The sequence below is a fragment of the Patagioenas fasciata genome, chromosome 38, assembly GCF_037038585.1.
Source record: "Patagioenas fasciata isolate bPatFas1 chromosome 38, bPatFas1.hap1, whole genome shotgun sequence".
NCBI lineage: Eukaryota > Metazoa > Chordata > Aves > Columbiformes > Columbidae > Patagioenas > Patagioenas fasciata.
Genome location: NC_092557.1, coordinates 1,726,372 through 1,748,753, shown reverse-complemented (window position 1 = coordinate 1,748,753; position 22,382 = coordinate 1,726,372). Strand labels below are relative to the sequence as shown.

General features: G+C 52.6%; 2 protein-coding genes across 6 annotated transcripts; one reads left to right on the top strand and one right to left on the bottom strand.

Moving 5' to 3' along the window:
* Positions 1 to 112: 112 nt before the first annotated feature.
* On the top strand, positions 113 to 8,249 carry TOX4 (TOX high mobility group box family member 4). Its single transcript, XM_071801425.1, has 9 exons — positions 113 to 283; positions 1,065 to 1,133; positions 2,508 to 2,723; positions 3,419 to 3,682; positions 4,940 to 5,188; positions 5,264 to 5,335; positions 6,221 to 6,835; positions 7,906 to 8,054; positions 8,168 to 8,249. The coding sequence occupies exons 1-9, from the start codon at positions 128 to 130 to the stop codon at positions 8,226 to 8,228; spliced, it is 1,851 nt and encodes a 616-aa protein (XP_071657526.1). The 5' UTR covers positions 113 to 127; the 3' UTR covers positions 8,229 to 8,249.
* METTL3 (methyltransferase 3, N6-adenosine-methyltransferase complex catalytic subunit) lies at positions 7,852 to 22,314 on the bottom strand. 5 transcript variants are annotated; one of them, XM_071801427.1, is made up of 14 exons: positions 22,246 to 22,314; positions 22,058 to 22,203; positions 20,941 to 21,137; positions 19,688 to 20,053; positions 17,611 to 17,786; positions 15,263 to 15,467; positions 14,142 to 14,329; positions 13,183 to 13,221; positions 13,008 to 13,116; positions 11,013 to 11,078; positions 10,944 to 10,952; positions 10,539 to 10,664; positions 10,350 to 10,471; positions 7,852 to 8,287 (listed from the first exon to the last, which is right to left on the bottom strand). In XM_071801427.1, exons 2-14 carry the CDS (start codon positions 22,149 to 22,151, stop codon positions 8,221 to 8,223), a joined length of 1,764 nt encoding a protein of 587 aa, XP_071657528.1. In that variant the 5' UTR covers positions 22,152 to 22,203; positions 22,246 to 22,314; the 3' UTR covers positions 7,852 to 8,220. The 5 variants fall into 5 exon arrangements, with proteins under 5 accessions (XP_071657528.1, XP_071657527.1, XP_071657529.1 ...); XM_071801426.1 differs by lacking the exons at positions 10,944 to 10,952; positions 22,246 to 22,314 and adding an exon at positions 10,814 to 10,822 and having other exon boundaries at positions 22,058 to 22,206; XM_071801428.1 differs by lacking the exons at positions 10,944 to 10,952; positions 22,246 to 22,314 and having other exon boundaries at positions 10,539 to 10,672; positions 22,058 to 22,206.
* Positions 22,315 to 22,382: the final 68 nt, after the last annotated feature.

The window sequence follows — 22,382 nt, the reverse complement described above, 5'->3', positions numbered from 1 at the left end:
CTCCGCCTCGCTCATTCCCCCCTCCCTCCAATATCGACGCTCTAGCTCGGTCCTCCAACCCCTCCCCGCGCTCCTCCCGCCCCCCCCAAAAACGCCGCAACCCCCAAAAGTAACCGGGGGGGGCACAATGAGCCCCCCCGGGAATTTTCCCCGCCCCCACTCGCCCGTCCTCAACCTGTGGGCGGCGATCCGGCCGCCGTCTCTATGGTGCGAGCGCTGGGCGGACCCATGGCGGCCGGGGAGGGCGGGACTTCCGGTTGGCGGGGGGAGCGGCGCCATGGAGGTGAAAATTGGGGCGATTTTCGGCAAATTTGGGGCGATTCGGGGCCTTTTGGGGCCGGGAGGGCGTCGTGGGGGGGGGGGGAACGGGGTTTAGGGGCGTTTTGGGGGGAATTCGGGGCGTTTTGGGGCAGCGGGGGGGGTGGGGGGGGCCGGGAGGGGAATTGGCGGCTTTGGGGGGGGTTTGGCGGGAATTTGGGGCGAATTTGTGGCTTTTTGGGAAAAATTGGGGCTTTTGGGGATAATTTGGGGCGTTTTGGGTAAATTTGGGTCTGGGGGGGGGGGGGTCCCATGAGGTGAATTTGGGGCTTTTTGGGTGGAATTTGGGGCTTTTTGGTTGGAATTTGAGTCTAGGGGGCGGGGGGGGGGAACCCCTGAGGTAAATTTGGGGCTTTTTGAGGAGAATTTGGGGCTTTTTGGGTCTGGGGGGGGGGGAATCCCCTGAGGAGAACTTGGGTCATTTTGGGTGGAATTTGGGGCATTTTGGGCCCAATTTGGGGCTTTTTGGGCAAACTTGGGTCGGGGGGGGGGGGGGTCCCTGAGGTGAATTTGGGGCTTTTTGGGGGGAATTTGGGGCTTTTCGGGTGGAATTTGGGGCCTTTTGGGGCAACGCTTGGGTCTGGGTGGGGAACCCCTGAGGAGAACTTGGGTGATTTTGGGTGGAATTTGGGGCATTTTGGGCCAATTTGGGGCGGTTTGGGGCCCACCTGGCGCTGGGGGGGGACCCCTGGGGTAACGTGGGTGGTTTTGGGTGGAATTTGGGCGTTTTTGGGGTGTTTCCGCAGTTTCCCGGGGGCAGCGATAACTACCTGGCCATCACGGGGGCCGCGCACCCCTTCCTGACGGGCGCCGAGGTGAGAGCGGAACTGCGCGTTTTGGGGCAAAAACGCCTGGAAACGGCCAAAACGCCCCCATGGGCACCCCAAAAGCGCCACAATCCCGCATTTGTAACGTTTTGGGTCCTTGGGGCCGGGGTTTTGTTCCTAAAGTGGCGAAAATGGGGGGGAAAGTGGGCGGGGAAGCAGCGGAAAACGCCACAAAAACTCCGATTTTGAGATTAATTCATTTGTAAAATTAAGGATTTTAATTTTGGCGCGGCCAAAAACGCAACGAAAAACCTCAATGAGTTGTTATAATGAGGCGAAAAGTGGCGGGAAACGGCCTCAAAACAATTCCCTAAAACTCAAAACTTAAAATTTGAGATTTAAAATTTAAAATTTAAAATCTAAAATTTTAAACCTCAAATTTTAAATTTTAAAATTTGGAATTTTTGGATTTTGAAATGTTGAGTTTGGAATTTGGAAATTGTAGATTTTTAGCTTTGAGCTCTGAGATGCCCAAAACTCTGGAAATTTCAGACTTCAAAACTCTGGAAATTTCGGAATTTGGGACTTGGAAATTTCAACATTTCAAAACATGAACTTTCAAAACTTGAAATTTCACAATTTTCAAGAGTTGAACGCTTAAAATCCCCAAAATTTCAAAACTTGAAACCTCAAATTTTCAAATTTCCAAAATTTAGAATTCTAAAATTTTCAAAATGTCAACATTTGAAATTTCAAAGTTTTCAAAATTCCAACATTTGAAATTTCAAAATTTTCAAAATTCCAACATTTGAAATTTCAAAATTTTCAAAATTCCAACATTTGAAATTTCAAAATTTTCAAAATTCCAACATTTGAAATTTCAAAAGTTTCAGATTTTCAAAATTTAAAATTCCAAAATTTTCAAAATTCCAAGATTTGAAATTTCAAAATTTTCAAAATTCCAACATTTGAAATTTCAAAATTTTCAAATTCTCAAAATCTGAAATTTCAGAATTTCAAAATTTCAAAACTTGAAATTCTAAAATTTTCAAAATTTCAAAATTTGAAATTCTAAAATTTTCAAATTTCCAAAATTTAAAATTCTGAAAAATTCAAAATTTTTAAAATTTCAAAATTTGAAATTTCAAAATTTCCAAATTTTCAAAATCCTCGGAATTTGAAGTTCCATGGTCCCAACGTCGGTTTTGGGGGCGTGGGCGGCGCGTTGGCCCCCAGCAGCCCCTCCCCCAACCCTGTCCTTGTGGCCGCGGGAAGGCCCCCGCGTGGCGGGAGGGGGCGGGGCGGCGCGGAGCGGGGGGCGCGCGGGAGCGGGGGTGGCGTGGAGCGGGGGGCGGGGCGGCGCGGAGCGGGGGGCGCGCGGGAGCGGGGGCGGCGCTGGACCGGGCGCTCTGGGCGTTGCAGACGTTCCACACGCCCAGCCTGGGCGACGAGGAGTTCGAGCTGCCCCCCATCGCGCTGGAGCCCGACCCCGAGGTGGTCGCGCACCTGGAGGAGCTGGGGGAGCCGCCCCCCGGCCCCTCCCCCTTCCCGCCCCCCCCGCAGCCCCACCCCCCGCACGGCGCCCCCTACGGCGTGGGGGCGGCGCTGGAGCTGCCGGTCGCCATGATGGAGCCGCTGGTGCCGTGCGCGGGGGGAGCGCGGGGAATTGGGGCGGTTTGGGGGGAATTGGGGCGGTTTGGGGGGAATTGGGGCGGTTTGGGGGGAATTGGGGTTTTGGGTGGTTTGGGGGGAATTGGGGGTTTTTGGGGTGGGAATGGGGGCGTTTTGGGGGGAAATTGGGGTTTTTGGGGTGGGAATGGGGGGGATTGGGGGGAAATTGGGTTTTTTGATGGGGGAAATTGGGGCGTTTTGGGGGGAAATTGGGGGGTTTTGGGGTGGGAATGGGGGGGATCGGGGGAAATTGGGGTTTTGGAGGAAATTGGGGTTTTTTAGATGTGGAAATTGGGGCGTTTTGGGGGGAAATTGGGGGTTTTTGGGGGGAAATTGGGGGTTTTTGGGGTGGGAATGGGGGGGATTGGGGGGAAATTGGGTTTTTTGATGGGGGAAATTGGGGTATTTTGGGGGAAATTGGGGTTTTTTGGTTGGGAAGTTGGGGCGTTTTGGGGGGAAATTCAAATTGTTGTGATGGGGAAATGGGGGCGTTTTGGGGAAATTTGGGGGGAAAAGGGGAAAATTGGGGACGTGGGGGAAGTTTGGGGGCGACCAAAGGGGTCTTTGGGGCGAATAACGGGGTCTTTGGGGCAAATAACGGGGGTTTTGGGGCAAATAACGGGGTCTTTGGGGCGAATAACGGGGTCTTTGGGTGCCCCCAGGAGCTGGAGCCGTTCAGCGCCCCGCCCCCCGTCACCATCGACGTCCCCATTGGCTCCCTGAGCCCGGGGGGGCTGCTGGGCCCCGCCCACCTCACCACCATCGACCAATCGGAGCTCAGCTCGCAGCTGGGGCTCAGCCTGGGCGGGGCGGGGGCGGGGCCGCCGGGAGCTCCGCCCACCCTGGGGACCCCGCCCCCCGCCCCCTCCCCCGAGCGGCAGCTCTCGCCGCCCCCCTCCCCCCCCGGGACCCCCCCGGACGAGCTGGTGAGTGGGGGACGTTGGCCCCGCCCCTCCCCCCACCCCCATTTGCAGGCGCTTTGGGGGTTCCTGACATTTCCCCAAATTTCCCCCAATTCCCAAGATTTCAAAAGTTTTCAAACTTTTCAGAAAATCCACAAACTTTCCAAATTTCCCCAAATTCCCGAAATCTTCAAAATGTGAAAAACTCCCCAAATTTTTCAAAATTTTTCAGACTTTCCAAAATTTTTTTCAAAACCTCAAAATTTTCAAAACTTCCCAGAAATCTCAAAAAATTTTCAGAATCTTGCAAATTTTGAAAAACTCCTGGAATTTTTTCAATTTTGGAATTTTTCCAAATTTAAGGTTTTGAATTTCTGCAAATTTTAAAAATCCTTGTAATTTTTTGATGCTTTAAAAATTTTTTGCCATTTCCCCAAATTTTATTAATTATTGGAATTTTGCAAAACCTACAGAATTTTTGGAATTTTTCCAGATTTTAAAAATGTTTGGATTTCTTTCAGATTCTAAGAACTTTCGGAAATTTTCCGATTTTAAAAAAAATTTGAAATTTCCCTAAATTTTAAAAACTCTTGAAATTCTTCCAAATTTAAAAAATTTTTGGATATTTTTCCCAATTTTAAAAACTTTTGAAATCCTTCCAAATTTTAATTCTTGAAGTTCTTCCAAACTTTAGAAAATTTTCGGATTTTTCTGAATCTTGAAAACCTTTGAAATTTTTAAAAATTTTCCCAAATTTTAAAGATCCTTGAAATTCTTCCAAATTTAAAAAATTTTTGAAATTTTTCCAAATTTAAGAAATTTTTGAATTTTTTCCAAATTTAAAAAATTTTTGAAATTTTCCCGAATTTAAGAAATTTTTGAAATTTTCCCGAATTTAAAAAATTTTTGAAATTTCCCCAAATTTAAAAAATTTTTGAAATTTTCCAGATTTTAAGAAATTTTTGAAATTTTCCCAAATTTAAAAAATTTTTGAAATTTTCCAGATTTTAAGAAATTTTTGAAATTTTCCAGATTTTAAGAAATTTTTGAAATTTTCCCGAATTTAAAAAACTTTTGAAATTCTTCCAAATTTTGAAAATTTTTGAAATTTTTCCAAACTTAAAAATTTTTTGCAGTTCTTCCCCATTTTGAAATCTTTTGAAATCCCTCCCTCCACGTTTAAACAACTTCTGAACCTTCCCAAATGTGAAGCCCTTTGAAACCCTTCCAAACTCTGAACACGTTGACGCTTGTGTCCCCCCCTCCCCTCCCCCCCCGCAGGCGGGCGCCCCCAAGCCGTCCCCGCCCCCCGCGCCCCCCGCGCCGTCGGCGCCGCCCCCGCGCAAGGCGCCCAAGAAGGCCAAGAAGAAGAAGGACCCCAACGAGCCGCAGAAGCCGGTGTCGGCCTACGCGCTCTTCTTCCGCGACACGCAGGCCGCCATCAAGGGCCAGAACCCCAACGCCACCTTCGGAGAGGTCTCCAAGATCGTGGCGTCCATGTGGGACAGCCTGGGGGAGGAGCAGAAGCAGGTGGGGGCGGGGCGGGGCCGGGCGGGGGGCGGGGCCGTTTCGGGGCGGTTTCACGCGGTTTTGGGGCCGTTGCAGGTGTACAAGCGCAAGACGGAGGCGGCCAAGCAGGAGTACCTGCGGGCGCTCGAGGCCTACCGCGCCGTGCAGGTCGTGCTGGCCCCGCCCCCTTCCCCTTGGCCACGCCCCTTCCCCTTAGCCCCACCCCTTTCTCTTAGCCCCACCCCTTTCCCTTAGCCCCGCCCCTTCCACTTAGCCCCACCCCCTTCCACCCCGCCCCTAATTAGGCCACGCCCCCTTCCCTAGCCCCGCCCCGTGTCTTAGACACACCCCCTTTTGACCCCACCCCCTATTTTAACCCCACCCCTACTTAAGGCCCGCCCCCTTTCCCTTGGCCACGCCCCTTCCTAATCTCATAGAACCCCATTATATTTTAACCCCTCCCCCTTCCCTTAGCCACGCCCCCTTTCCCTTTGCCCCGCCTCCTCTCCCTTAGCCCCGCCCCTTCCCTCTCTCCATAGACCACCATTATATCTTAAGCCCACCCCCTATTTAAACCCCACCCCCTTTCCCTTAGCCCCGCCCCCTCGGTCTCTCCATAGAGCCCCATTCTATCTTAACTCCGCCCCCTATTTAAACCCCACCCCTTTTCCCTTAGCCACACCCCCTTTCCCTTAGCCACACCCCTTCCCTCTCTCCACAGAACCCCATTGTACCTTAATCCCACCCCCTATATAAACCCCACCCCTTTCCCTTTGCCACGCCCCCTTTCCCTTAGCCACACCCCTTCCCTCTCTCCATAGAACCCCATTCTACCTTAATCCCGCCCCCTATTTAAACCCCACCCCCTTTCCCTTAACCACGCCTCCTTTTCCTTAGCCACGCCCCTTCTCTCTCTCCATAGACCTCCATTATACCTTAAGCCCACCTCCTATTTAAACCCCACCCCTTTTCCCTTAGCCACACCCTTTCCCTTAGCCACGCCCCCTTTCCCTTCTCCCCGCCCCCTTTGTAACCGCCCCCCCTCTCTTCCAGACCTCGGCGGAGCCCGCAGAGCCCGACCCCGCCCCTCCCCCCGCCTCCCCGGACCCCTCCCCCGCCCCCGCCCCCCCCGCGCCCCCGCCCCCCCCCATCACCAAGCTGCTGATCCCCAAGCAGCTGCTGCCGCCCTCGCTGGCGGTGCCGTCGGCGGGGGGGGGGGTGGTGACCGTCATCCCCGCCACCGTGGTGGCCGCGCGCGCCGGGGGAGGGGCCGCGCAGCCGGGGGGGGGAGGGGGCCCCCAAATCCTCACCCGCTCCCTCCTCCAGCCCCCGCCCTTGCAGCAAATGCCGCCCCCCCCCCAGCAGCCCCCCCCCCAGGTCGCCGTGCTCCAGCCGCCCCCCCCGCTGCAGGCCATGCAGACCCCGCCCCCCGCCCCCCCCGCCAGCGCCGCGCCCCCCCCCAAAATCCACCAGCCGCCCCCTCCCCCGCTGCACATCAAGATCCTGCCCCCTCCCCCCCTGCAAATCCCCCCCCTGCGCCTCGAGGTGGCGGCGGCGGTGGGGGGGGGAGGGGCGGGGGACGCGGGGACCCCCCCCCAAACCCCGCAGAACGGCGGCGCCGCCCCCGCGGGGGACGTGGAGGTGATGGCGGGGGACGTGGTGCCCGAGGTGAGCTCTGGGGGCCCTGCCGCCCTCCTTGGGGCAATTCCGGGGGGGGGGGTTCCGGGGGGGGGGCTGGGGGGCACCGAACACAAACAGGGGTGGGGGGGATGGAGGTTCCACCCCAAAATTGCCCCTTTCCACCCCAAAAATTGCCCCTTTCCACCCCAAAATTGCCCCTTTCCACCCCAAAATTCCCCCATTTCCACCCTAAAATATCGCCCAGTTTCACCCCAAAAGATTCCCCAATTTCCACCCCAAAATTCCCCAATTTTACCCCCAAAAATTTGCACTTTCCACCCCAAACTTCCCCAATTTTACCCCCCAAAATCCCCAATTTCCAGCCCAAAATTCCCTGATTCCTACCCCAATTAATCCCCCATTTCCCCCAATTAATTCCCCATTTCCCCCCAATTAATTCCCCATTCCCAATTAATTCCCAATTTCACCCCAAAATTCCCCAACTTCCACCTCAATATTTCCAGCCCAAAATTCCCCAATTTCCCCCCAATTAATTCCCCATTCCCCCCAATTACTTCCCCAATTTCCCCCCCATTTCCCCCAATTATTTCCCCAATTAATCCCCCTTTTCCCCCCAATTAATTCCCCATTTCCCCCCAATTAATTCCCCCATTAATTCCCCAATTCCCCCCAATTAGTTCCCCATTCCCCCCCATAATTCCCCATTCCCAATTAATTCCCCCATTCCCCCCAATTAATTCCCCAATTTCCCCCCAATTAATCCCCAATTTCCCCCCAATTAATTCCCCCATTCCCCCCAAATAATTCCCCAATTAATTCCTCCATTTCCCCCAATTAATTCCCCCATTCCCCCCAAATAATTCCCCAATTAATCCCCCAAACCCCCCAATTTCCCCCCCATTTCCCCCATAGCCCCGCGGACCATTCCATTCCACCACCGCGGGGGGGGAGGGGATCCGCTCCCCAACCCCTGTTTCACCCCCCAACCCCCCCATCGCCCCCCCGAACGCCCCATCCCCTCAAACACGCTTCAACTCGCCCTGTTCAGCGTTAAACCGCCACAAAAAGCCTTTAAAACGCGCGTTTGCCGCCGGCAGGTGGAGTCGCCCCCCCCCGTGGCGCTGCACTTGGTGGAGTCCCCGCCTCGGCCGCGCTGCGTGCGCCTGGGCTGCCTCAACGCGCCGGTGCGCAGCGCGGACTGGGACGACGAGTACTGCAGCTCCGAGTGCCTGGTGCGCCACTGCCGGTATGGGATCCATACATCCACCCCTTATCCCCCCCCCCGTACCGCAAAAACCCCCGGGGTTCCGCCCCAGCCGCTCATTTCCCGCCCTTTCCGCGCCCCCCCCCTCCCCTCAGGGACGTGTTCCTGGCCTGGCTGGCGGCGCGCAACGCGGGAGGCGTGGTGTTCGTCAAATAAAGCGCTTTTCCACACCGAAAACACGCTTTTCCGCCCAAAAAACGCGCGGTGCGGCGCTTCTGGGGGGGTTTGTGAGGTTTTGAGGGGGTTTTGTGAGGTTTTGTGAGGTTTTGTGAGGTTTTGTGAGGGTTTTGTGAGGTTTTGAGGGGGTTTTGGGGTAAAGTGGGGCGAGTGGGTTTATGTGGGGATAATCGCCCTATTTTGATAATGTTCTTAGATTTTAAGGCTATTTGCCCTCCCATTTTGAGGCAATTCCGTGTGTTTTGACAAAACTGCCCACGTTTTAACCCAATTCCCCACATTTTAACCCAATTCCCTCACATTTTAACCCAATTCCCCACGTTTTAACCCAATTCCCTCACATTTTAACCCAATTCCCCCACATTTTAACCCAATTCCCCCCACATTTTAACCCAATTCCCTCACATTTTAACCCAATTCCCCACATTTTAACCCCAATTCCCCACATTTTACCCTAAAAACCCCTCAAAGATCCCCTTTCGCTTCCAAAATCACCCGTTTAAACCCAAAACACCCCTTTTTACCCCAAAAAACGCCCGTTTTACACAGAAATCCCCCCTTTTGTCACAAAAGCCCCATTTTACCTCACAAAACCCCCATTTTACCCCACAAAACCCCCTTTTACCACATAAAATCTCCCATTTCCCCACAAAAAACCCATTTTACCCCACAAATCCCCCCTTTTACCACATAAAATCCCCCATTTCCCCTCAAAACCCCCATTTTACCCCACAAACCCCCCATTTTACCCCAGAAATCCCCCATTTTACCCCACAAACCCCCCATTTTACCCCACAAAACCCCCATTTTACCACATAAAATCCCCAATGTTACCTCAAAACCCCCATTTTACCACAGAAACCCCATTTTACCCCACAAAAACCCCCATTTTACCGCACAAAACCCCATTTTACCACATAAAATCCCCCATTTCCCCACAAATCCCCCCTTTTATCCCACAAAACCCCCCTTTCACCTCATGAAGCCTCCACTTCCCCTCCCAAAACCCCCATTTTACCCCACAAAACCATTTCCCCTCACAAAACCCCCATTTCACCTCCCAAAACCCCCATTTCCCCTCACAAAACCCCATTTTACCTCACAAAACCCCCATTTCACCTCACAAAACCCCATTTTACCTCACAAAACCCCATTTTACCTCACAAAACCCCATTTCACCTCCCAAAACCCCCATTTCACCTCACAAAACCCCATTTTACCTCACAAAACCCCATTTTACCTCACAAAACCCCATTTTACCTCACAAAACCCCATTTTACCTCACAAAACCCCATTTCACCTCACAAAACCCCATTTCACCTCCCAAACCCCCCATTTCCCGTCACAAAACCCCATTTTACCCCACAAAACCCCATTTTACCTCACAAAACCCCATTTTACCTCACAAAACCCCCATTTCACCTCACAAAACCCCATTTTACCCCACAAAACCCCATTTTACCTCACAAAACCCCCATTTTACCTCACAAAACCCCCATTTTACCCCACAAAACCCCCATTTTACCTCACAAAACCCCCATTTTACCACACAAACCCCCATTTCCCCTGAAAACCCCCATTTCACCTCACAAAACCCCCATTTTACCCCACAAAACCCCATTTTACCCCACAAAACCCCATTTTACCCCACAAAACCCCCATTTCACCTCACAAAACCCCCATTTCCCCTCAAAACCCCCATTTCCCTTCACAAACCCCCATTTTACCTCACAAAACCCCCATTTTACCACATAAAATCCCCCATTTCCCCTCCCAAACCCCATTTCCCCTCCCAAACCCCATTTCCCCTCCCAAACCCCCATTTCCCCTCCCAAACCCCCATTTCCCCTCCCAAACCCCCATTTCCCCTCCCAAACCCCCATTTCCCCTCCCAAACCCCCATTTCCCCTCCCAAAACCCCATCTTACCCCACAAAATCCCCATTTTACCCCAACCCCCTTTCCCCTCACGCAGCCTCCACTCCCCTCAGCCATCCGCCATTTTCCTCCCCAGCCCTTCCCCCCGTATTCCCCCCCCAAACCCCCCCAAACCCCCCCCCAACCTCCCCCCAAAACCCCCCCAAACCCCCCCGCCGCTCACCGCTCCGCGCTCAGAGGCCCTTGGGCTTGGCGATGACCCCGTCCGGGTAGTGCTGCTTGAACTGCGCCACCACCTCGGGGTCCAGCAGGTGGATCCCGTCCAGCTGGTTCCCCAGCGTGATCCTGCGCGCACGCCCCGTCGGTCACCGCACCGCGCCCCCCCCCAAAACCCCACACACCCCCCGCTCACCAGTTGGGCTGCACGTTGTGGGGCCTCCCGAAGAGCTCGATCTTCCGGGTGCCCGGGGAGAGGCGCTCGATCATGCCGTAGATCTCGTCGGGCTTGTGGCTGGTGGAGCGCACCTGGGGCAGCCCCGTCACCCCCTGGGGCAGCCCCGTCACCCCCTGGGGCAGCCCCGTCACCCCCTGGGGCAGCCCCGTCACCCCCTGGGGCAGCCCCTGTCACCCCCTGGGGCAGCCCCTGTCACCCCCTGGGGCAGCCCCGTCACCCCCTGGGGCAGCCCCTGTCACCCCCTGGGGCAGCCCCGTCACCCCCTGGGGCAGCCCCGTCACCCCCTGGGGCAGCCCCTGTCACCCCCTGGGGCAGCCCCTGTCACCCCCTGGGGCAGCCCCTGTCACCCCCTGGGGCAGCCCCTGTCACCCCCTGGGGCAGCCCCGTCAGCCCCTGCCCGAGGGGCCCGGCCCGTGGGGGGGCGCCGCTCACCTCGGCCACGATGACGTCGCAGTCCAGCCCGCGGTTGAAGCCCTGGGGGGTCCCCTTCACACCCACCTGCGGGGTGCACGCGTCACCCCGAGAACGGCCCCTTCCACGCGAGACCACCCCGAAATGGCCCCCAAAATCACCCCCGAAATGCACCGTTCTCACCCCAAAATCACCCCCAAAATGCCCCTTTCTCACCCCAAAATCACCCCCAAAATGCCCCTTTCTCACCCTCAAAATCACCCCCAAAATGCCCCTTTCTCACCCTCAAAATCACCCACAAAATACCCCTTTTCACCCCAAAATCACCCCCAAAATGCCCCTTTTCACCCCAAAATCACCCCCAAAATGCCCCTTTCTCACCCTCAAAATCACCCCCAAAACCCCCCCTTTTCACCCCCAAAATGCCCCTTTTTCACCCTCAAAATCAGCCCCAAAACCCCCCCTTTTCACCCCAAAATCAGCCCCAAAATGCCCCTTTCTCACCCTCAAAATCACCCCCAAAATGCCCCTTTCTCACCCTCAAAATCAGCCCCCAAACCCCCCTTTTCACCCCAAAATCACCCCCAAAATGCCCCTTTCTCACCCTCAAAACCCCCCTTTTCACCCCAAAATCACCCCCAAAATGCCCTTTTACCCCCAAAACCCCCCTTTTCACCCCAAAATGCCCCTTTTTCACCCTCAAAACCCCCCCTTTTCACCCCAAAATCAGCCCCAAAATGCCCCTTTCTCACCCTCAAAATCAGCCCCAAAATGCCCCTTTTCACCCCAAAATCAACCCCCAAACCCCCCCTTTTCCACCCCAAAATCCCTCACCCCAAACCCCCCTTTTTCACCCCAAACCCCCCCTTCCCAAATCACATTTTTGGGGTGTTTTGGGGCTTTTTAAGGAGTGCAAATTCTGGGCACAAGTTTTGGGGTTTTCCGTGGGTTCGGGGCTCAAATTTGGGCTCAAATCCACACATTTTGGGGTCAAACCCACACATTTTGGGGTCCCCCCCCCTCCCACCTCCCAGCGCTGCCTGGGCCGTACCAACCCCTGCGGGGGGGAGTTCGGGTCATTCCATTTGGGTTTTAGGCCATTTTATGTGGGTTTTGGGGCAATTTATGTGGACTTTGGGTCATTTTGGGGATGGGAAATTTGAAGGGGGGGTCCGTGTATTTTTGTAGGGTTTGGGGGTGAGATTTTGGGGCAAAACAAGGGGATTTTGCTCAATCCCACCCAGTGCTGCTCAGACTGTACCAACCCCTTCGGGGGGGAACTTTGGGTCATTCCAAGTGTTTTTGGGCGCGTTCCATGCGATTTTTGGGTCATTTTATGTGGTTTTTGGGTCAATTTCTGTGGATTTTGGGTCATTGTGGGGATGGGAGGCTTGAAGGGGGGGTCCGTGTATTTCTGTAGGGTTTGGGGGTGCGATTTTGGGGTGAAATGGCGTGTTTCGCTCAATCCCCACCCAGCTCTGCTTGGACTGTACCAACCCCTTTGAAGGGGTGTTTGGGTCATTCCATTTGGTTTTTGGGCCACTTTATGTCGGTTTTGGGTCAATTTCTGTGGATTTTGGGTCATTGCGGGGATGGGAGTCTTGAAGGGGGGGTCCGTGTATTTCTGTAGGGTTTGGGGGTGCGATTTTGGGCTGAAATGGCGTGTTTCGCTCAATCCCCACCCAGCTCTGCTCGGACTGTACCAACCCCTTTGAAGGGGCGTTTGGGTCATTCCATTTGGTTTTTGGGCCAATTTATGTCGGTTTGGGGTCAATTTCTGTGGATTTTGGGTCATTGTGGGGATGGGAGGATTAAAGGGGGGGTCCATGTATATTTGTGGGATTTGGGGGTGCGATTTTGGGGTGAAATGGCGTGTTTCGCTCAATCCCCACCCAGCTCTGCTCGGACTGTACCAACCCCTTGGGGGGGGAGCTTTGGGTCATCCCAAGTGTTTTTGGGGCCGTTCCACGCGATGTTTGGGTGTTTCCCCGCGTTTCGGGGCGCGCGGGGACTCACCAGGCAGTGCTCCTTGCCGTGGTTGAGCCAGTGCCCGGTGCGGCCGGTGCGGATGATGCGCTGCAGCTGGTTGGTCTTCACCCAGATGATCTCGTCCACGCGCTCGTACCTGCACGGAGCCGGGGGGCAGCTGGGGGCACAGCCCGGCCGCTGGGGGCGGGGGACCCGCACTCACCCCCACAGGTTGAGGCACTCGCGGCCCAGCTCCATGGCCCTGCGGGGAAAACGGTTACTGGGGGCTGCCATCTTGGTTACTGGCGGCCGCCATATTGGTTACTGGGGGCCACCATATTGGTTACTGGGGGCCGCCATCGTGGTTAATGGTGGCTGCCACCTTGGTTCATGGGGGCCGCCATCTTGGTTCATGGTGACCACAATCTTGGCTCATGGTGGCCACCATATTGGTTCATGGTGGTGGCAGCCATATTGGTTCATGGTGACCACCATATTGGTTCATAGTGGTGGTTGCCATATTGGTTCATGGTGGCTGCCATATTGGCTAATGGTGACCACCATATTGGTTCATGGTGGCCGCCATATTGGTTCATGGTGGTGGTTGCCATATTGGTTCATGGTGGCCGCCATCTTGGTTAATGGGGGCCACCATATTGGGTCATGGCGGCCGCCATATTGGTTCATGGTGGCCGCCATCTTGGTTAGTGGTGGTTGCCATATTGGTTCATGGTGGCCGCCATGTAGGTTCACGGTGGTGGCAGCCATATTGGTTCATGGTGGCCGCCATCTTGGTTCATGGTGGCTGCCACCTTGGTTCATGGGGGCGGCCATCTTGGTTCATGGTGACCACAATCTTGGCTCATGGTGGCCACCATATTGGTTCATGGTGGTGGCAGCCATATTGGTTCATGGTGACCGCCATATTGGTTCATGGCGGCCGCCATATTGGTTCATGGTGGCCGCCATCTTGATTACTAACAACTGCCATCTTGATTACTGATGGCGGCCACCATATTGATTACTGCTGGCTGCCATCTTGATTACTGGTGGCAGCCATACCGATTACTGCTGGCTGCCATCTTGATTACTGGTGGCAGCCATACCGATTACTGCTGGCTGCCATCTTGATTGCTGGTGGCGGCCATCTTGGCTCGGGGGGCTCTGGGGGGGCGGCCGCACCTGCCGGTGACCCAGAGGAAGAGGAAGCCCTCGTCCTGCAGCACGGGGATGTTGAGGCGCCGCATCTCGTCGTCCGTCAGGGTCCCGTAGGGCAGCTCCATGTGGATGTCCCAGGGCGGGTCGGCCATCACCACCGCGAACTTGCCCAGGATGCGCACGTCCAGGTAGCGGATGTCGCAGCAGATCCACTGCGGGCGGGGAGCGGGAAAAACCAACACCTCTGAACTCTAGCGCTGCAAAACCTCAACGGTGCAAAAGTTCTAATTCCAAAATCCAAAATTCAAAATTTAAAGTTTCAAAATTTCAAGTTTCAAAATTTCAGAATTTCAAATTTCAAAGTTTCCATTTTCAGTTTTCAAAATTTCAAATTTACGAGTTCAAATTTCAAAATTTCACATTTCAGATTTTCAAAATTATTATTTCAAACTTCAAATTTCAAAATCCCAAATTTATAATTTCAAACTTCAAAATTTCAAGTTTATTATTTCAAAGTTTCAAATTTCAAAACTCCAAACTCAAACTTTCAAATTTCTAAATTTTAAATTTATAATTTCAAATTTGATGAAGTTCCAAAATTTTGAGGAAATTGGAAATTTCGATATAATTCTGAATTTGTGAGGAAATTCTGAAAACTAAATTCTGAAATTGTGAAATTCTGAAATTTTGCGGAAATTCTGAAATTCTGCGGAAATCCTGAAATTCTGCGGAAATTCTGAAATTCTGCGGAAATTCTGACATTTTGATGAAGTTCCCAAATTTTGAGGAAATTTGAAACTTCGATATAATTCTGAATTTGTGAGGAAATTCTGAAAAGTAAATTGTGAAATTCTGAAATTCTGAAATTTTGCAGAAATTCTGAAATTCTGCGGAAATCCTGAAATTTTGTGGAAATCCTGAAATTTTGCAGAAACTCTGAATTTTTGCGGAAACTCTGAAATTCTGCGGAAATTCTGAAATTCTGCGGAAATTCTGAAATTCTGCGGAAATTCTGAAATTCTGCGGAAATTCTGAAATTCTGCAGAAATTCTGAAATTTTGCTATAATTCTGCGGAAATTCTGCGGAAGTTCTGCGACGGCGGGGAGGCCGGGAGCCGTTCCGCGCTGCCGGGGGGCGTGCGTACCTGGGGCGGGCAGAGGCGTCCGTCGGCGCGGTCGCGGGGCGGGGCGGGCGGCGGCGGGCTGGGCGGGCGGGGCGGGGCGTGGCGGGGCGGGGAGGGGCGCCCGTCGATCTCGTAGTGCACGTACTTGCAGGTGTCCATGTGGAAGCAGGTGTTGAGGAACGAGCAGTCGCCCAGCGCCTCGTCCGTGTGCTTGTTGATGATGCGCCTGGAGACCCAGCCCCCCACGTCCCAAATCGGGGCGGGGCCAACGGGGAGCTGCGCGGGGGCGGGGCTGCAATCGGGGAATCTGGGCGGGGTTTGGGGTGGGAATCGGGGAATCTGGGTGGGGTTTTGGGGGAGGAATTGGGGAATTCATGTGGGACTTGGGGGTTGGAATGGAGAAATTTGTGTGGAAATTTTGGGTTTGGAATTGGGGAATTTGTGTGGGGTTTTGGGGTTGGAATTGGGGAATTTGTGAGAGATTTTGGGGTTGGAATTGGGGAATTTGTGTGGGATTTTGGGGTTGGAATTGGGGAATTTGTGAGAGATTTTGGGGTTGGAATTGGGAAATTTGTGTGGGATTTTGGGGTTGGAATTGGGGAATTTGTGAGAGATTTTGGGGTTGGAATTGGGAAATTTGTGTGGGATTTTGGGGTTGGAATTGGGGAATTTGTGTGGAATTTTGGGGGAGGAATTGGGGAATTTGGGTGGATTTTGGGGTTGGAATTGGGGAATTTGTGTGGAAATCTGGAGTTGGAATTGGGGAATTTGTGTGGGACTTTGGGGTTGGAATTGGGAAAGTTTGGGTGGAATTTTAGAGTTGAAATTGGGAAAATTTGTGTGGGATTTTGGGGGAGGAATTGGGGAATTTTGCTGTTAGAAGTCGGGAGATTCATGCGGAATTTTGGGTTTGGAATTGGGAAAATTTGTGTGGAATTTTGAGGGCAGAAATTGGGGAATTTGTGTGGATTTTGGGGTTGGAATTGGGGAATCTGGGGGGGGTTTTGGGGTTGGAATTGGGGGAATTTGTGTGGGGTTTTGGGGGAGGAATTGGGGAATTCATGTGGGACTTGGGGGTTGGAATGGAGAAATTTGTGTGGAAATTTTGGGTTTGGAATTGGGAAATTTGTGTGGGGTTTTGGGGTTGGAATTGGGAAAGTTTGGGTGGAATTTTGGGGTTGGAATCGGAGAATTTGTGTGGAATTTTGGGGTTGGAATTGGAAAATTTGTGTGGGGTTTTGGGGTTGGAATTGGGGAATCTGGGCGGGTTTTGGGGTTGGAATTGGGAAAGTTTGGGTGGAATTTTGGAGTTGAAAGTGGGAAAACTTGTGTGGAATTTTGGGGGAGGAATTGGGGAATTTGGGTGGATTTTGGGGTTGGAATTGGGAAAGTTTGGGTGGGATTTTGGGGCTGGAATTGGGGAATTCATCTCGAATTTGGGGTTCAAAATCCGGATATTTCCGTGGAATTTTGCAGGGGGAAACTGGGGAATTTGTGTGGAAATTTCGCATTTCGAGGTGGAATTTTTGGATTTTGAGGCGGAAATTTTAGACTTTGAGGTGGAAATTTCACATTTCAAGGCGGAAATTTTTGATTTTGAGGTGGAAATTCCGCATTTTGTGACGGAAATTTCGTATTTTGAGGTGGAAATTTTTGAGGTGGAAATTTCGCATTTCGAGGCGGAAATTTCACATTTTGTGACGGAAATTTCGCATTTCGAGGCGGAAATTCCGCGTTTTGAGGCGGAAATTTCACGTTTTGAGGCGGAAATTTCGCGTTTCGAGGTGGAAATTTTTGAGGTGGAAATTTTGCATTTCGAGGCGGAAATCTTTGATTTTGAGGTGGAAATTTCGCATTTTGTGACGGAAATTTCGTATTTCGAGGTGGAAATTTTTGAGGTGGAAATTTCGCATTTCGAGGCGGAAATTTCACATTTCGAGGCGGAAATTTCACATTTCGAGGCGGAAATTTCACATTTCGAGGCGGAAATTTCACATTTCGAGGCGGAAATTTCACATTTCGAGGCGGAAATTTCGCGTTTTGAGGCGGAAATTTTAGACTTTGAGGCGGAAATTTCACATTTCAAGGCGGAAATTTTTGATTTTGAGGTGGAAATTCCGCAATTTGTGACGGAAATTTCGTATTTCGAGGTGGAAATTTTTGAGGTGGAAATTTTGCATTTCGAGGCGGAAATCTTTGATTTTGAGGTGGAAATTTCGCATTTTGTGACGGAAATTCCGTATTTCGAGGTGGAAATTTTTGAGGTGGAAATTTTTGATTTCGAGGCGGAAATTCCTGGTTTGGAGGCGGAAATTCCTGGTTTGGAGGCGGAAATTCCTGGTTTGGAGGGGAGGGCGTGCGGGGCGTACCGGAAGTGCAGGCGGGGGCAGGGCCGGGCGGCGCGGGTGGCGCGCACGCACTCCTCCTTGGTGCCGTGGTCGCAGAATTCCTGCACCTGCGCGCGCCCGCGCGACCGGAACTTCTCCACGATCGACTGCTCCTTGGCCGTCGTCGTGTTCAGCAGCTCCAGGATCTCCTGGCTCACCTGAGAACACCCAGTTTGGGCCCAAAAACACTCCTTTTAGGACAAAACACCATCATCTCCACCCTCTCAGCGTTTTCCCGCCCTTTTTCTGACCCAAAACCACCCATTTTTGCACTAAAAACCCCCAAATTTCGACCTTCTCCACATCACCTACGCGTTTTCCCGCCATTTTTCTGACCCAAAACCACCCTTTTTTGGCCCAAAAACCTTAAATTTCAACCTTCTCCACATCACCTACGCGTTTTCCCGCCATTTTTCTGACCTAAAAACACCAATTTTAGGCCCAAAAACGCTCTTTTTAGGACTCACCACCATCATCTCCACCCTCTCAGCGTTTTCCCGCCCTTTTTCTGACCCAAACCCACCCATTTTTGGCCCAAAAACCCCAAATTTCGACCTTCTCCACATCACCTACGCGTTTTCCCGCCATTTTTCTGACCCAAAATCACCCATTTTGAGCCCAAAAACGCTCTTTTTAGGATTCACCACCATCATCTCCACCCTCTCAGCGTTTTCCCGCCCTTTTTCTGACCCAAACCCACCCATTTTTGGCCCAAAAACCCCAAATTTCGACCTCCTCCACATCACCTATGCGTTTTCCCGCCATTTTTCTGACCCAAAATCACCCATTTTGGGCCCAAAAACCTTAAATTTCAACCTCCTCCACATCACCTACGCGTTTTCCCGCCATTTTTCTGACCCAAAAACACCCATTTTGAGCCCAAAAACGCTCTTTTTAGGCTTCACTACCATCATCTCCACACTCTCAGCGTTTTCCCGCCCTTTTTCTGACCCAAAATCACCCATTTTTGGCCCAAAAACCCCAAATTTCAAGCTTCTCCACATCACCTACGCGTTTTCCCGCCCTTTTTCTCACCCAAAACCACCCATTTTGGGTCCAAAAACCCCAAATTTCGACCTTCTCCACATCACCTACGCGTTTTCCCGCCATTTTTTTGACCCAAAACCACCCATTTTTGGCCCAAAAACCCCAAATTTCGACCTTCTCCACATCACCCACGCGTCTTCCCGCCATTTTTCCTCGAGAACGCAACGTTTTGGGGTGAAAACGCCACATTTTGGGGCGCAAAAACGACGTTTCTGATGCATCGAGCGTTTTCCCGCCCTTTTTCTGAGGTAAAAACGCCTTTTTGGGGGGGAAAACCTAAAATTTCAGCGTTTCAAGGGACGGCCAAGGGTTTTCCCGCCATTTCTGTGGCGGGAAACGGCACAAAACCCCCAAACTCCCCCATTTTCTCCTCAAAAATCGCCATTTTTCTCAATAAAACCCCAAAATCTCAACATTTTGGGGTTCAACCCCTTGCGCCCCCCAACCTTTTTGAGGTAAAACCCTCAATTTTTCATCATATTAACAGAAAGTTTCAACATTTTGAGCAACAACCCAACAACCTCCGCCCAACGCTTTTGGCAGGAAACGCCTCAAAACCCCCAAATTCCCTCATTTTCTCCTCAAAAATCGCCATTTTTCTCAATAAAACCCCGAAATCTCAACATTTTGGGGTTCAACCCCTTGCGCCCCCCAACATTTTTGAGGTAAAACCCTCAATTTTTCATCATATTAACCCAAAATCTCAACAGTTTGAGCAACAACCCAACAACCACTTCTCAACGCTTTTGGCGGGAAACACCAAAAACCCCCAAACTCCCCCATTTTCTCCTCAAAAATCGCCATTTTTCTCAATAAAAGCCCAAAATCTCAACACTTTGGGGTTCAACCCCTTGCGCCCCCCAACCTTTTTGAGGTAAAACCCTCAATTTTTCATCATATTAACAGAAAGTTTCAACATTTTGAGCAACAACCCAACAACCTCCGCCCAACGCTTTTGGCGGGAAACGCCCCGCTGCGATTTTGGGCGGAATTCCCCCGATTTGGGTCGAACCTTCTTGCTCTGCTGCTCCTTGGTGGACTGCTGGCTCAGCAGGCTCTCGATCTCCAGATCCACCTCGCTCGCCTGCTTCCTCCATTTCTTGGCCTCCTTCCCCGCCTCACGCTCCCCGCCGGCGGCCATCTTGGCCCCGCCCGCCTCCTCCTCCTCCTCGCCGCGCCGCTTCCTCTCGCTTTTGGGGCGAATTCCCGCCGTTTCGGGGCCGCCGCCGCCCGTCATGGCCGCCAGCTTGGAGTGGTCGGCGAAGGTGACGAGGGTGGCGCCGGCGCCATCTTGGAGCCGCTTGATCTCGATGAGCTCCTGCGCGGCGAACTTCTCCAGCAGGCTCTCCACCTGGCGCTGCGGCGCCGGAGCCTCGGCCTGCGCCGCGTTTGGGGGGAAAAGGCGCCGTTTTGGGAAAGCTGGCGCAGCGGGAATCGCGGTGGTGGGGCCGCGAGTTTTCCAGGGGAAATGGCGGCGGTTTGGGGCCTTCTGAGGGGTTTAGGGGGAATAACGGGGGTTTGTGGTGGGAGGGTTTGGGGGGAAATAGCGGCCTTTTGGGCAATTTTGAGGTGCGGATTTTTAAGGGGAAATAGCGGCGTTTTAGGTCATTTTGGGTCATAAGTTATTAAGTGGAAATAACGGCATTTTGGGCAATTTTGAGGCATGAATTTTTAAGGGGAAATAGCAGCATTTTGGGGCATTTTGACCCAGGAATTATTAAGTAGAAATAACCACATTTTGGGGCATTTTGAGCCGTGAATTTTTAAGGGGAAATAGTGACATTTTGGGCAATTTTGTGGCACAAATTTTTAAGTGGAAATAGCGGCGTTTTGGGCAATTTTGGGCCATGAATTTTTAAGTGGAAATAGCGGCATTTTGGGGCATTTTGAGCGGGGGATTTTTAAGGGGAAATAATGATGTTTTGGGCAATTTTGGGCCACGAATTTTTAAGTGGAAATAGCGACATTTTGGGGCATTTTGAGCCATGGATTTTTAAGGGGAAATAACCACATTTTGGGGCATTTTGAGACACGAATTTTAAGGGGAAATAACGATGTTTTGGGCAATTTTGGGCCGTGAGTTTTTAAGTGGAAATAGCGGCATTTTGGGCAAACTTGCGCCACAAATTTTTAAGGGGAAATAGCGACATTTTGGGTGATTTCGTGGCACAAGGCTTTGAGTGGAAATAACGGCATTTTGGGCAATTTTGGGCCGCGACTTTTCGAGTGTAAAGGAGGCGGTTTTGGTCAGGCTGGGGCACTCACGGTGGCGATGGAGCGGCCAATGGCGGCCGAGTCTGCGGGCAGCGGGAGCGCCACGTCGGCCAATCGCAGCAGCAGCCGCCGCTCCAGGGCGGGGTCGGGGGGCGGGGCCTCGGCGGCGCAGCCTCCTGATTGGCCCGGGGGGGCGGCGGGGGCGGGGCTGGCGGGGGAGGGGGCGGGGCTGTCCGTGCGGGGCGGGTCTGGGGGGGAATGACCGCTCGTTAACCCCTGACCCCTCGTTAACCCCTAATTCATCCCAACCAACCCCTTAATTAACCCCTGACCTCCCTAATTAACCCATAACCCCATTAACCCCCAGTATCCCAATTAACCCCATTAACCCTCGTTATCCCCGTTATCCCAATTAACCCCCACTTATCCTCATTGACCCCATTATCCCTCATTAACCCCCGTTAACCCTCGTTATCCTCATTAACCCCATTAACCCCTAATCCCCATTAACCCTCATTAATCCACTTAGCCCCCATTACCCCATTTAACCCATTAACCCCCATTAACCCCCTTTATCCCCATTAACCCCCACTATTCCAATTAACCCTATTAACCCCATATATCCCCATTCACTCCCATTATCCTCATTAACTCCCATTAACCCCATTATCCTCATTATCCCAATTAACCCCCATTAAGCCCAGTTAACCCCATTATCCCCACGACCCCTATTACCCCCCATTACCCCCATTAACCCCTCATTATCCCCATTAACCCCCATTACCCCCATTATCCCCACAACCCTCATTACCCCTATTACCCCCCATTAACCCCTCATTATCCCCATTAACCCCCATTACCCCCACAACCCTCATTACCCCTATTACCCCCCATTATCCCCTCATTATCCCCATCACCCCCCATTATCCCCTCATTATCCCCATTAACCCCCATTATCCCCATTAACCCCCATTATCCCCATTAACCCCCATTATCCCCTTATTATCCCCTCATTATCCCCATTACCCCCATTACCTCCCATTATCGCCATTAACCCCCATTAACCCCCATTATCCCCATTACCTCCCATTATCCCCTCATTATACCCATTAACCCCCATCACCCCCCACCTCCCATGGCCCCGTTCACCCGCGGCCTCCCCGCTGACCGAGCGGCTCCATCTTGCGGCGGCGCTGCAGCCGCTCCCGGAGCGAGTGCAGCTGCTTCTTGTGCGCCTGGATCGAGCTCCACGTGTCCGACATGGCTGCGGGGCCCGGGGAACCGAGACCAGGAGCCGGGGAACCGAGACCGGGGGTCCTGGAACCGAGACCGGGGGTCCTGGAACCGAGACCGGGGCCCTGGACCCCGCGGGGACCGCGGAGCAGCGCCCTCCGCCTCCTCCCTCAGCGCCCGCCGCGGAACCGGAAACCGCGACGCCTGCACCGCGCCCTTTTATACCCGACGCCCCGCCCCTTCCGTAGCCACGCGCCGCC